Below are 14,377 nucleotides of genomic sequence, written 5' to 3'. Positions count from 1 at the left end.
TGGGTGCGTTGGTTTTCCTTCCTGAAGAGACTACATCTGCAACAAACATATCATTTGCACTTCTCTTGCTTAAGATTTAATCAATGTTACACTAAGCTGGAATTGTTTGGTTTTTCTGTTCTTTTCTTAGTTTTTTTCAGGGCTGGGAGTTGAGAGTTGTAGCACGTATGAGCTCTGTCCATGTCTGTAGTATAATCATGTACTTATAATGTATAAAACATTTGATAACCTGTTGAATTATTTATATAGTATGTATTTTGACTGAAGTTTTACAGGGATGAAGCCTTCTGAGGTAAAAGGGGCAATTTTCTTCCGTGTAGATCCATGCTGCATATCTGTGTATGTCTGCTCATAGGGGCTCTGGGTATATTCTTGTAGACCAAAATAGTTTACAGGTTTAAGAAAGACCTTAATCCTTTTGGCTCAGTCAGCATAAACCACATATGCAATTTAGAAATTCAGGTGCAGCATTTACGGAGTTTCCCCCTGGAATCATTCACTAGCGGTAACATGCTTTTCACACTGACCCGTATCTCCTGTAGGCTTCCTGCGAGAGGCACAAAACAAAGCCGGCAGCGCTAAGAATGCTGCAGGGGTCTGGGGCAGTGGGTGACAAACGCTTTCGTCTTTGTGGGCACTGCTTCAAACTGAGCAATGGATGGTCAACTCCCTGCCGATAGATTTCTGAGGATCCCAATAACATGGATGATCGAAGCATTATTTCCATGAGTTCCGGTGTCTGCATTGCGGAGGCCACAAAACTTGGTACTTTTACTGATCATCCAGCGTACAGAGTAACAGTTAGTTTAGAGGGGGATATTAAATCCCCTCTCCCTACTGAGGTATGTGTCCAGCCATGACACCGAGCAGAGACACCAGCTGTGATGTCAGCAGGACTCGGTACATCCAGAGCTGAAAGCCCAAAGCTCCCAGGCAGCATTCCAATACGTGCCCAGGGGGAAGAGAAAGCAAGAAATCAATGCTATTTCTCCCTCTTAAAAAATAAAACGAAGTGGCGATGATCATGTCTTTGTTGCGATCTTCTTCTTTCCTCCCAGGTGGCCTGCAGATTGAAAGCAGCGAGGAGACCGACCAGGGAAAGTATGAATGCGTCGCCAGCAACAGCGCAGGAGTGCGCTACTCTTCACCTGCTAACCTTTACGTGAGAGGTAGGGAGTGCAACGGCTCAGAAAGCTGGCAAATAGCTCCCCCTCCCCGTGGCCTTCCTTTGTCCTCTGCGGTTTGATTCGATCCCTTCCTGGAGTGCAGGGGAAGCGCTGATATTTATCAGTTGGATCCTTACAGTTGCCTGCTGAGCTTGCAGGGGGATCCTGGTGCACCCTCATTTCCTCCCCACTGCTGGGGGCTCCAGCCTCCGTGCCAGAGCTGCAGAGCAGTAATACGAGGCTGAGTCACCCCCAGGGAAGCCAAGTGCGATCCAAAATAGTGTGCCCGAGAACCTGCCAGTATCAGCCTACAGGGCCCAGTGGGGAGTGAACAGTTTTGGCTGCAAGGAGGCCATAATCCCCTTTTCTCCCAAAGGATCCCTGCTTGATGGCAGTGGGAAGGTTTCAGTTTTACTGGAGTGGGTGTGAGAGGAGGGGAGGATCCTCTCAGCCCCCTCCACCAAACTCTCTCTCCCCTGGATCTCACCGTGTTGAAACAGGAGACCGCATGCTCGCTTCTTCCCTGTGTGTCAGCTGGCTTTCCCTTCGCCAGCAGTAATTTGTCACTGGTTCCTCTGGGGCGAGTGCTGGCCTTCAGCACAGGCTCAAAACTGGAGATGGCCAGGACCCATCTCTGCCGTCAGTGACAAACTCCTTTGCCCAAGTACCATGGGGAACAAATGACGGGGGGACGGGCTTCTGCTTCATGCCCCCTTGATGTTCTAATGCCCAATGTGACAACAGCCTTTCTGCTTTCTTTGTTATCTTATTTTTCTCTCTCTGACTTGTAATATTTTGTGTGTAGCTTTGGTTTAATATCTTTCCACAGCAAAACCCTTTTGGTAATGAGAGAGCAGGGCTGGCCCTTCTCACTTTTTTAAAAAAAGCAAAATACCATTGGGAGGAAAAAGAAAAGTTACATCCCAGCAAGCTGTTCCCATTTCCATCCCATCGACAGAGGAAGCGCCTCCCACCTACACTCACGTTAATTCTGCAGTCAAATGCAGAGCCATGCTCCTGTGTGCGCTCCTTTCTCTCTCTCTTTCTCTCTCTCTCGTGTCTCACGCTCACTAAATCACATGCACATGGAGAGAAGGCTTTTAATAATTTAATGTTTCCAAGCTAAATTTTTAAATAGCCTTTTGTGGCCAGCTGGAAAATTGCGTTTGAAATTTGCCCTTTCGCCTGGGCCCCGAAATTCTTATTTTGGGAACGCAAATCTGGATCTGATACCACTAATTCAGGGCTAAATCCTTTGCAGACAGCTTAGCTGAAATGTTTTGGGTTCTTTAAAAAAAAAAGAAACAGAAAAAGAAATAGGAAAACGGGGATTTTTCATTATACTTTTATTTAAAGATTTCCTCTACCTTTCTGGCCACTCGGAAACTACCCAGGAGACAAAGGCTGTAACCACCGAGTTGCTTGTCTCCACACCTGGATGAGACTTGGCTCCAGGTGGATAGCCCTCTTTCTATCCAAAGTTAGCCTGTGCGTACTTGAGGCCTGCCTGATAAACAAAGCCAGCATTAGCCGGCCGAGAGAGTGCAGAAAACACCGTGTAAGCAAGCTCGGCCTGTGGTTTGGGTGTTTTTCATGCTGTTTAATTCCTTGTTTCTTGTGTGTTAATATCGTGAAAAGGTAACAATTTCTGAAATGGATTTGCTTTGGTGGGCGGGAAAGTTCATGCACATTTTTCTTCCCTTTTTTTGTTTTTAAAGAGTCTTGAACACTCTTGTGTTTCCAATTGACTTGTTTCTCCCATAACATGCTTGTCTCTATAGAACACCTGGGATAGGAGTTGTAAGTTTTAACATTGCAAGGAAATGTTTTGGTTTTGTTTGGTTTTTCTTTTCTTCTTCTGATTATTTCTTTTTCCTTATTCGGTCCCATTGTGGAGATAGCACAAGCAGGGCTGGGTGCGGGGGCTGGCGGGAGCTCGGGCCGGGGGAGCGGTTTCCGATTTGGGGTCTCCTTTGTTCCAGGTCTTCTCTGCCTGGTGCAGTTTCCGCTCCCCCTTCTCTAAAGAGCAGATGAACTTAAAGAAGTGGCAATTCCTTACTAGGGTTGGCACCTCTCACGGGTGCTGATTCTGAATTTGGATTGCTCACAGTGTGACCTCTTTACAGAGCTTGGTTGTTCTTAAACAAAAGGTACCTAGCTGGATGGGAGGGGGAAAGTTAGGAAGGCAGGAAAAAGGGTCGTTACTATCTTCTTTTCTTTTTTTCCTTTCTTTTTATTTTGATTAAGAGAAAAAAAACAATCAATTTGCAGCTGACAGCCTTGAGAAGGCCTTTTTTTACTCTCTCTGTGTTTCCCCTATTTTTCTCTTCTCCTCATGTCATTGTGTTCCGCATCAAACCCCCTTAACATCCCTCAGAGCTACGAGAAGGTTGGTGTGGTTTTTTTCTTTTTTACTTTCTTTACCCACATTTTTACATTCTTAAGAGAAAAAAAAAATAAAAAAAATAAAAACGAGAAAAAGCAAGAAATCTTTAAGATGAGCGAGACCCGCCCGTTCCCGGGTCTCGCAGAGATGAGTTGAGTTGCATTGTGGGCCTCTCTATGCATCCTTTGGTAATGTTGCTGAGTTCTTGCACTTTTTTGTCGTCATGGTTACCTTGCCGTTTGGACATTGGGCCTGATGCATGATAGGAGAATGTAACAATCTTCTTTGCATGCCACTTTTTAAATTAATTATGAATTATTTTTTCGATATATAAATATGTATAGTTTTTTTTTTCCTTTTACGATTCTGGTTGATTTGAAGTGGATTTACTCTTACTTTTACAATTTTTTGTTCCGTTGGGTTTTTTGCTTTCTCTTGATTTCCTCTTTTGGTTTTGATTGGTTATGCTGTGCTGTAGTTTATCCCAAACGCATTGTGAGAAGCCAGTGTTCCTGCCCCCCCCCAACCCCCCCCCCCGGTGGTAACTGAACTCCTCAACCCCTCCAGGAGGAAAGGAGTCACACAGCTCTAACGCCTGTCCGTGGAAGCCCTGCTATTTGGGATGTGCCTTTGTGCTGGGGGGCGGGAGGGATCTGGGAAGCGGAAAAGATGGTAAGAAGCCAGGGTGTCATTACGAGAGTGAGAGCAGACCCTGGGTCCTGTTATTACTTCTCCGTTCCTTGGAGGTGTGGCTCTTGTTCCACAGCCTGCACACAAAGAAAAACCCTAATCCCTGCTCCGAGGGGCTTCCCAAGAGATGCCAAACTTGCTCACTGGTGCCTGGCCCTTTCCCTCCAGCAGTACCTAAGACCCCGCATATGGGAGCTAATCTGCTTGCAGCTCAGGGTGTGGAAAGACAAAAAGCTTCCTCCTGTGTTACTGAGCTAAATACAGTCGTCTTTCCTTTAGCACCCACATGAGCGTGCAGAGCCCTGGTGTCCGGCAGTGTTGTCTCCTCGGCAGAACTGGCTAATTCCCCTGCAGGAGGCTGAATGCCTTGTCCCTGCAATAGCAGAAGCGCAGGGCAGCTGGCCACCCGTAATTTGCAGAAGGGAACATGGCTCTACCTCGCCCCGTTTACCCTCTTTCTCTCCTGTCGTTTAACCGTTATTGCCTGGGTGCAGGCACCTGGAAAAACAGCCTGCATGGTTATCCCCAAAATATTGGTTCCCGAGCAGGTAGAGCCCTCCTTTCTTAAGGAGTGTGACAGGAAATGCAGCAGCAGTAGATGCAAAAGAGACTGCTGCGACACATCTGGCAGCTGCCTCTTTATTGTAAACAGCAACAAGAAACCTGACAAGTTACCTTCTGTAGCTGAAAATGCCTCTTTTCCCTCTCCTCATCCCCCTGTTTATCCCCATCAAGCTTCTGTTGCATCCCATGTGCGCGCCCTGAGCGAGCCAGCCACATGGGATAGTAAACAGGTGGGTTTTTTGCAGTGTGTTAGTTATACCAATGGTGCTTGGTGCTTTTGCCCTTTGCAGAGTTGAATGCCCTTCCTTCCCTTGTTTATGTCTTCCCTCTGCCCATCAGGCCTCACTACTCAATGATCTGCCAAAGGAGTGGCTTTCCTAGTGTACAGGTATTAAAGCTGTGTGATTTTTGAGAAATCCAGTGCAGTATTGACACAGTATCTGTCTCTCTCTTTCTCTCTCTCTCTCTCTCTCTCTTTCTCTCTGTCTGTCTTTCTCTTTTTCTTAAAATGCTGAGATTTCAGTGCTTGGACCCTCAGTACTGGTATTCTCCCCCTCCTTCAAATCTCTCCCCCTCTCCCCTTAGATACAAGGGTACCACTCCAAAATGCTGCGCTGTTGATAATGTCTTTCTGAAGTGGCCAGCTTTGGCTCTTCTAACTTCGACTGATGTCAAAAATAGCCAAAACACAGCCCCCACCCCCAAGGGTCTATTTAAAGAAAAAGAAGGAAAGAAAGAAAGAAGCCTTGTTCTATTTAAAAAGAGCAAGAGAGAAGGAATAGTGTTTGAAATGAGGTGTTCCCATCCTACCTCCCTCCTGCCTAGGACTAAAAGGTGATAATCACTACTAATTACAGGATTTTCCTTCCTGAATAGGAGTTTCAGAATTTAGGTGCAATTAAAAAGGGATTTATACACCATTTATTTTTTTATTTGTTTATTTTATCGTTTATAAAATGTTTCTAACGTGTCCAAACTGCACTGCTGCTGCTAGTATTTCTTGTGATCTGAGAAGGTCTTAGGATTAAATTCCTCCTTAAAAGCCAATAAAAACAGTAATAATATCAACAACAATAAACTAAAGCTAAATTGGATGTAGTCCTCATAAGCTGGAATGACACTGGATGAGGAAATAGAGACTTGATATCCGTCTAAAAGAGCTCTTCTGGTTTGAGAGAAGTTGTGGGCATGGTCTTGAAGTCATTGGCTAAACGTTTCTATTGCATGTTATTACAGATCAGATCATGCCGTGGTCCAAAATAGCAAAGAGTCTGCTCACAGGGAATTTCCAAGGTCAAAATGCAGAAGCATCTTTGTGGAGACCTACAAAAGCAGTTCAGGAGTCGGCAAGATGAATTCTGCCACCAACCTTTAGCAGTACAAAAGTTTCTAATCTAAGCCAATTGTCCAGGTTTTGTCTGTAGTCAATGAAAAGAAAGATGCAGTTCTAGCAGGTAAATCAGCACATCTGAAGATGGGGATGCTGATTTTTTGGGAGCTGTACAACGCGTCTGGCTTTCAAAAATCTCATTGGCTGCTTCTGTATATCCCTAGGACACAAATACAGTCACACTTCTGGCCCTTAGCGATCGCAGTCAAGGACCGATTCGAAGTCCTGTGAATCAACAAATGTCCTTCCCGCTGATGGTGTTCGAGAGGTTATCTCTCTCCTTACACATTGGCAGTGACTTGTTTTTTACAGGGGAAGTTGTTTTGAGAGCCTAGCCCTTCTGACAGCTAATCAAGACACTAATGTCTGGTGCATGGCCTCCATGCAGAGAGCTTAAGGGCCTCCTTTCAGCTCAAGTAGGACAGAGGGGAATCTTCTTTGGCCTCTTTAACAGGTTTTGAATCTTGCTTAAAAGGGCTGAGATGCTGCCTCCACTTTGGTGGATAAAAGCAGGTTGAATCACTCATGCTGGACAGTCATTTTTCTCCAAGCATCGGCGAGTCAACACATGCAGGGTCCAGGCTTCGCCCCAGAGAGGGCAGATGTCTGCTTGCCCAGGATCTACGGCTACAGCCATTTTTCCCCCTTGAAATGGAACAGCTCGTAGCTCTCCTTTTAATTTTGAAGGCTGCAGACTCCCACCTCTGTTGCTCTGTTTTGATCCAAATAAGTCAGCTGCTTGGCTCAAGATAGAGCACTATTTGTAAGGACTGAGCGTCTCTGCATGCTCCTCTTCCATATTGCAAAAGGAAAGAGAGCATGAACAATGCACCGCAGAGCTGTGTGGGCTGTGCTTTAGCAGCCTCTGAGTTGCAGAGCTGCTGCGGTTGTTATAGGACAAATTGTCTTAAGTTGAATTTGCGAGAATAGAAGTTTTGCCCCATTTCACACAGTGGCACCTGTCAGGAGTTACAAAAGGCAGCAGTTGTGGTGCTGTAGGGGGAATTCTTTTTCCCTCTGCTCAAGCTTCTTGTTGCTGTGCTCTTTCCGAGCACAGGGAATTAAAAATGGTTCAGCAGGTGTTTAAAACAACACAGTGCACTCCCTGTGCCTGCTCAGGCCTTGCCCCTGCTCCTGCTGGAGTCAAGCACAGTGCCTCTTTACCCAGAGCTGGGATCTGCAACCGAGCTCCTGCTGAGAACATTGCAAATATTTTTCAAGGCTTTCCAGAAAACCTCAGCTCAGTGAGTTGGATGCAGGCTAGGGATAAACATGTAATAGTAAAACTTGTTCAAATCCATAAAAATAAAAATCACAGAAAATCCAGAAGTGGTGGGCCCAAGACCTCAGCAAATACAGCTTCAAAATATATTAAAATGTGACTAGTTTAGTAAAAAAAAAATTAGCCCATAGTCTTCTCCTGGGTTAAATTTGGGTTATGTGTAATTTGACTATTAAACCGGAGCTGTTGGTTGCTCAGCCTGTCCCTTAATAGGCAAGCGGAAGGGTGTTGTGTTGCTAAACTGTAGCACTTCCAATACCTTTTAGAGGTCAGAAAGAAATAGTTTCAGTTACTTTGTAGATTTAAAAAATAGCCACAAGGACAAAAAAAAGTGTTGATATTTTGAAATCCTAGGAATTTTAATACCTTTTAGAATAGTCTTGATAAATTCTTTAAGGGAAAAGAAGGGAGGCAGAACCACCGCTAGTTCATACAGCATCCCCTGTAAAGCCATTTTCCAGGCACTGGAGTTTTGGGCGAGAGAGTTCTGTGACAAGTCCTAAGTGTTGCGTTAGCACTGCCGTAGGTCGGGGAGCGCCCGGTCCCTGTTTGGGGTGTCCTCAGCTCTGAAATTCTAGTTCTAAAACAAACAAAGCAAACAAAACTTTGCTGTGTTTCTGCAGAAGGATTTCTCAAGGGTATCAGGAAATGGAAATGAATACAAAAAGCCACCCCCCCCAAAAAAAAAACCCAAAATCAAAACTGTATATCTATGTATATCTATGTATATCTCTCTATAGAGGGCACTTTGCAGGAACACTGTGCTGTATTGATCTCGAAATCTCTGCCTGCCTGTGTCTCTTACACCTTTTGCATCGCTGTTCTCTTTGTTTTAGGGGAAAAAATTAGATTACACCTTGTCAAATTAAAATATCAAAAATAAAAAGCAAAGCCTGTGTTTAATGTTACAGAGCTGCTTGGAAAACAATTGGGTTTTGATTATGTTACGTACAATCCTGTGAAAAGCAACAGAAAAAAAATTACCAAAGACCAGAGATGTTCAGCCAGCCTGTCACTCAACTAATGTGTTTATTTAAGTGGCAAAGTAATGATTGGGAAGGTAATGGATTTCCTCCAGACCAAATCCAAGCCTTGGTCTCATTCTTTATTTATCTATCTATTTACTTATTTATTTTTATTTACTGTGAAGGAAATTAGGAAGGAGATGGCCACAAGGAGGGAAATATCTCGTCCTCTGGAGGGACGGAGGTCGGAAATCCAAACCCGAACAGCGTCTCGCCCCAGCGGAATGAACTTGCAATTGGAATGGGAGAGGGAGAAGGCAGAGGCGGCTGCACGAACAGAACAGGGGCAGGGACCGACCAGCTTTTGGGAGGGGAGGACAGGTGTAATCTAAGCTTCACTAATAATGTAGAGGCTGCACATTATTTTGGCACCCTTTCCCCTACCCCCTCCTCATTTTGGAGCAAGACGGAATGACTCCTGTCTCACCAAAATGGCCAATAATGTCCGCCTTCTCACCTCATTTGGAGCAGCAGCTTGCTGAGTGTCAAAATGTTTTAATACCATTTGGTTTTGTTTGGTGCTTTCAACCAGTCACTTCACTTTCTTTTCTTTCCTTTTTCAATTGATTTCTTCTTTATGATATAAAATAAGTTTCTCTTTTAGTTGGTTTAATGTGAATCGGGGTTTGAAGTGACGGGTTTTTGTCTAGTACGTTCTCCTTTCCCCACCTCCCTTCTCCAACATCTTTCTCCCTGAGCTAATCTGGAAAGGGCTTAAAAAGTGGAACCGGTGGGTTTCCTCAGCGCAAACTGGTTGGTTGGTCCTCAGATTTCTCTCACTAGCAGCGTCCTGGGAACACATTTTAAGAATGGATTCTGGTGTTGCAAAAGTCAACCCTGGATCTTCCAGTGTCTCTTCCGATCAGGTCTGTAAATCTGTCCCTTTCAAAAACATTTTGTACTTTGTGGACCCCAGCTCTCTTTCTGACAGAGTGGTGGTGGTGGGGAACCGTAGGGATGTTGATTGGCACCTTTCCCTTGGAAAGAATACTCACTGCAAATGCCCCTCACAGAACACAGACCGGGTAAATCTCTCCGCATCCACGAGCAGCAACAAAACCAATTGGCTTTACAAGGGTATGAAATATTATGGATCCGCTCAGTTTCTAATGAATGTTACGTTAAGCAGAATTTGGGGCACGGATTTGCCTGTGCAGAATACTTATCCAACAAACAATGTAACGGCGACTCACAACAAACTGCACTTAAGAAATCTTTCTGTGCCTAAGAAATGGCTTCTCTGCATTGAAGCAATTCACATCACAAACGTGTGGTTACCGTTCCAAATTCTGGTTCTATTAGTAACAAGCTGTATCCTTGTTTGAAAAAAGCTCATGAGAGTTTTTTGGCAGTTGAAAATGTGTGTCTTTGTGTGCCTGCCTGTATGCACGTATGGGAGGGTGAGAGCATGTACATATGTGTGCATGCAAGGTTGGCTTCACACAACAGGTCTGAAAAATCTGGACCAAGCTATCATGTAAACCAAACATCCCGAAACTCAAGGAAGGTGCTTCTTGGATGGTTTGGTGTAAGTAGACCCTCAGCATCTGAAGTGAGAAAGAAGCACGTGGAGGTGTTGGTGAATGTTGCAGTCTTTGCATTGTGTGGTCATTTGGGATGTTTTTAATCTGAATTCTGCACAGGGGGAGAGTCTGCCTTTGGAAACCTGGGGGCCCATCTGCTGTTGTCTCAAGGTTAGAAACCTGCTTTGCAGCTCTTGTAAGGTTGTAAAAGCAGCATGAAATAGCAAATCTAGTCTTAGAATAGGCCATGCTACAGTCTGCCCTGAAGTCAGCAAATACCTAGCTCTCAAAATCCAGTTGCAAGGATGGCAGTTTCATATAGTAGTCATGGATTTAAGACCAGTTTTTCTGTAGGAAACTGTTTGGCTCAGTTCTACCTTGAGTTCAGTGAGATTGCCTAGAGCGTAGGCTTGTGTAAGGGGAAGTTAGATCCATTTTTTCTGCCCTGGTGCTTCCTCGTGAAATGGGCGGCCCGCAGACCGTTCTGAGGTACAGCATTACACGTACGCGGAAGGAAACTCTGCGATCTCTGTTGCCGAAAGGAAGGGACTGCCCTCCCCAGTGAGCGGGTTGCTCATTGAGCTTGAGTGTAGCACCGATCTGAAGAGTTTTGTTTTCTCATCTATGCATCAAGGATAATAAATAATGCCAGTGTGTGTAGCTTGTGAGATTGCTGGGTTAGGAATATAGTGGAAAGACAAGGCTGTTTCTGGAAGAGGGAAGGTCATCCTCCCTAGAAATGGTGCATGCCGGACTGAGATCTACAGAGGCAGCTCGACTCTGGGAAGGAAGGGAGATTTACCTTCCAGAGAGGGCAGTTCGTCCTCTTTCCTTCCCAGTCCTCTGAGCGTGTTGGATAGCAGAATGGAAGGAATCTCGTCGCTGTGTTCTTTACATGTAAAATTGTGCTCTTTGAGCTGCTGTGTGCGAAACTCAGCTGGAGCCTGAGCTGAAGTTGTTCTTGATTCAGTCCCTAACTGCACTTCAAGCTTTCTTCCCACCACTGCTCTCCTCCTAGGCCCTGACCTAAAAGCTGACCTGGAGATTCTCAGCTTGAGAAAGCTCATGTCAACGGTCAAATCGTAGTGGTATGGCAATTAAAATAAAGAGCAGCATGATGGCCCCTGGTATCCAGAGACAAGCCCCTCAAGTATTTCCTCTTACAGTAAATGCTGTTGGCACAGTCCTGTGCCCTAGCAGGGCTGTGTCTAGGGGCTCTCTGAGGTCTCCAGCATTTAATGTTGGAGTTATTTTCACGTGCTAGACTGGTGTGAATGTCTGTATATTTGCGCACACATGAGTGGGAGGCTTTTTTTAAACCAGGATGCACAACAGAAATGCAACCGCTCTTTTATTCTTGCATTACTCTACTGCTAACCCTAATCCAAATGCTCCCTTTTCACACGATGCGTGCTATCTTTGGCTGGCATCCAGATGTGCTGGCTGCTTCCCGTTTGTTAAGTGTGACAAATGTCATTAAAACAGCTGAAAAGTAAACCCGGAGGCCCTGCGAAGCTGACCTAAAAAGCCCTGGGTGCTGCAAGGGAGGGTGGGGAGAATTGCTTCACTTTCTCCCTGGGCGTTTGCGCGTGGAGGAGGTGGGCTCGCCGCTCAGCCCCGCACGTCGCCTCCGTGGCCCCGAGCTTGTGTTTTGTGAGTGGGTTTCTTCCCCCTTCCCGAAAGCCTGCCGACGGCAGCAGTCTGTTCCCTTCAGACTCCGATTCTCAGCAGTCCACCATACATCGAACAATGCTTTTCAGTTATTAAATTCCGGTTTGTTCTTCCTTTTCTTTTCTTTTTTTTTCTTTTCTTTTTTTTTTCCTCCCCTTTTAGTTTGCTTTTATTTCTTTGTGATTAGCTTCGGTTTGAATTAATTGTCTTGTTCTGTTTCCATGACAACTCAGTGTTTGCATCCCACCTGCCGTTGTTTGTTGCTGTCGATGCTGTTTGTTGGCCGGATCTTGTCCGGTGTATGTCTCCCCATTTCTCCTCACCCGTTCCCACCCTGCCTTCCCTCTCCAGAAGGTCACATGCCAGCCCCTCCTCAGCAGAGTCATCCCCACCCCAGAGCTGTCTGCATGGTGACCCCCCCACTTGTTTCTTTTCAAGTTCTCTCCATCTTGTCTCAGATTGTGACTGGCGTGGTCTTCCCGTGGCTCCATTTTCTGAAATGCGGTATCTCCGGAAGCAAGCAGTGGAAAAGAAGGAGGCAACAGGCAACAGGGACATGCCCTCATGGCTAGGGCTAAAAATTTTCCGTCCAGGTGTGACAGGAGAGAGCGAGGAGCACGTTGCTTGCTCTCTTGAGCCGGGGCTAGTTGGGCAACCTCATGGTTGCCCAAATACTGTGCTACTCTCCTTGCACCTTTCTCTAAGTAGAAAGTCATGTCCTGCTGTTAGTGTCGGAGTGAGTTTATAGTCTCTCCCCCCATGCTTCATTCCTTTCCCCAGCTAAGCTGGCAGTGAGGACATGCTATCCATCCTCTTTGCAAATCTGTGCATGCAGGAATTCCCCTCTGAGGTCTCTGAGCTCCTAATGCCTCAACCCTGGAAGTCTTTTTCTTCCTTGCTTCTCAGCACTGGTTCCTGGGTATTGATGACTATGCAGAAAAGGATCTGATGGCACAAAAGGAAGAGCAAACCTTGCAATGAAGACATCTCTTTGTGAGCCTGTGGGAGGAGGCAGAGGCCATATTCAGCTTTTGTTTAACAAAGTTCCCTGTCTCTCCTGGCAGCACCCCTCCGTCTTAAAGAATCCATAATGTTGAGTTGCAGCCAGGGGAGCGGGCTGTAATACTAGAAAAACCCAGGATGTCAGACCCAGGGACCTCAGAAGGCACTAGGACCAGGGAAGAGAGATTGCAGGCGCAGCTCTGATTTCCTTTGCATGGGTTTTGCATGGGCCCAATTGTCACTGATTTGACAGAGGTTATTACCTGGGAGGAGGACATCAGGGACAGACATTTTTCGGGCCCCCAGCGCTTCTAACTCTCCTGCCCCCTCGCTCACCCTACCTGAGAGTTTACTGCATGGCTGTCTCTGAAGCTGGGAGGATTCCCTTGCTCCTTTTCTGCTTAGGCTGCTGCTATGCCTGCAGCTTCGCGGGGTCTGTATCCTTTTGTTTTTGCTCATGGGATGGGACCTTGCCCTCAGCTCCCTCCCTGGGAGGACTGGGCCTCTCTGGTCCACAGACTTTCCTCCTTCGTCCGTTCTCCTGCTTTAATGCGTAAGGAAGAGCACCCACCTCGGCCCGCTGTCTAGCCCAGTTAGTTCAGAAAATGGAGCCAAGGAAACCGCAGCCTCCCCTTTGCGTCCATGTTCTTATTGTGTAAGGTCTGGAAGTTGCATCCACCTCTCTGCTAAGGAGATGCACAGAACATGTCACTGTTTTCTCAACGTTAAAGTTTCATTACCTTGTTTTTCTTATTAATTCTATTCTATTTATTATTCCGCCAGGGCTGAGATGTGACAATGTGAGCCACCACATTGGGTCACATCAGCTAGAAAAAGTATGCAGCATTAAAGTGGGTTTCCCCCTCCCCTCCCTCTCTTTCTCTCTCTTCTTTCTCCCTTCCCCTCCTTGTTCTCCTTCTCCTTGTCTTCTTTCTTTCTCTGTCGCTCTCTTTCTATTCAGTATCCATGTGGGCATTTGCTAGCCGCCCATAAATTATATTTCTCTGCATTTTCCTTTCTCTCTCGTTCTCTTTCTATCTTTTTCTCTCTTTTTTACCTATTTTGCATGATGTTTGTGACTCTGAGAGCTGCATCTATCGATGGAACCGTGTCAGATCTTAAAGAGGCTTCGTTAGGGTTTCTATACCCGAAAACCACAAAAATTTCATTAGAGTTTCTCATCTTTTCCACACTCTCTCGCTCCAGGGGGACCGCATCTCCCTGGGCGGTTCTCACACACACAGACACTAACTAAATTTTATCCCGCTCCAGGGACTCCCCCTCCCCCCTTTTTGTATTTTTGCCTCTTTACCTTACGAGTGGTGTCCTCTAGCATTTGGCGAGGTGATACTTCTCTCTTTGTTGGATTCTCTGGGTCTCAACGAGACTTAGGCCTTTCCAACAAGGCAAAACACGGAGAAGTTTCCACCTCCACCCCTGCCTTCTCCTCACCACCACCCCACATCTGCAGTGTCCCTGGCCACCCATCGGGCACAGAGCCAGTCAGTGGCCGAGGGCCCTCCTCTGGAGACGGAGGAGGCACTTTGGATCTTTTCAAAACGTGGTGGTGGACGGGTTGTTTTGCTTTGCCGTGGGAGAAGGTGAGAAGGGAGGATGACTCGGACTCCACTGGAAAAGGGGAGGAGCAGGCGTCCTGGGGTGCGGAGCGGGGAGCTGG

The 14,377-nt window shown here is 46.2% G+C and overlaps 1 protein-coding gene across 13 annotated transcripts in view; it reads left to right on the top strand.

The window, feature by feature from the left end:
• The window catches only part of PTPRS (protein tyrosine phosphatase receptor type S), a 151,081-nt gene that overhangs the window by 87,589 nt on the left and 49,115 nt on the right, over positions 1-14,377 (top strand). For 7 of the 13 annotated variants that reach the window (XM_068919545.1, XM_068919539.1, XM_068919543.1 and 4 more), the window contains exons 6-7: positions 1,059-1,169; positions 3,544-3,555. In XM_068919545.1, the coding sequence (XP_068775646.1) occupies positions 1,059-1,169; positions 3,544-3,555 (123 nt within the window). The remainder of the gene's footprint in view (positions 1-1,058; positions 1,170-3,543; positions 3,556-14,377) is intronic. The other 6 variants (XM_068919540.1, XM_068919542.1, XM_068919537.1 and 3 more) reach the window with 1 other exon arrangement.

The sequence above is a fragment of the Struthio camelus genome, chromosome 26 (genome assembly GCF_040807025.1).
Source record: "Struthio camelus isolate bStrCam1 chromosome 26, bStrCam1.hap1, whole genome shotgun sequence".
In the NCBI taxonomy this organism is placed as follows: Eukaryota; Metazoa; Chordata; class Aves; order Struthioniformes; family Struthionidae; genus Struthio; species Struthio camelus.
This window is presented reverse-complemented; position numbering and strand designations above follow the sequence as displayed.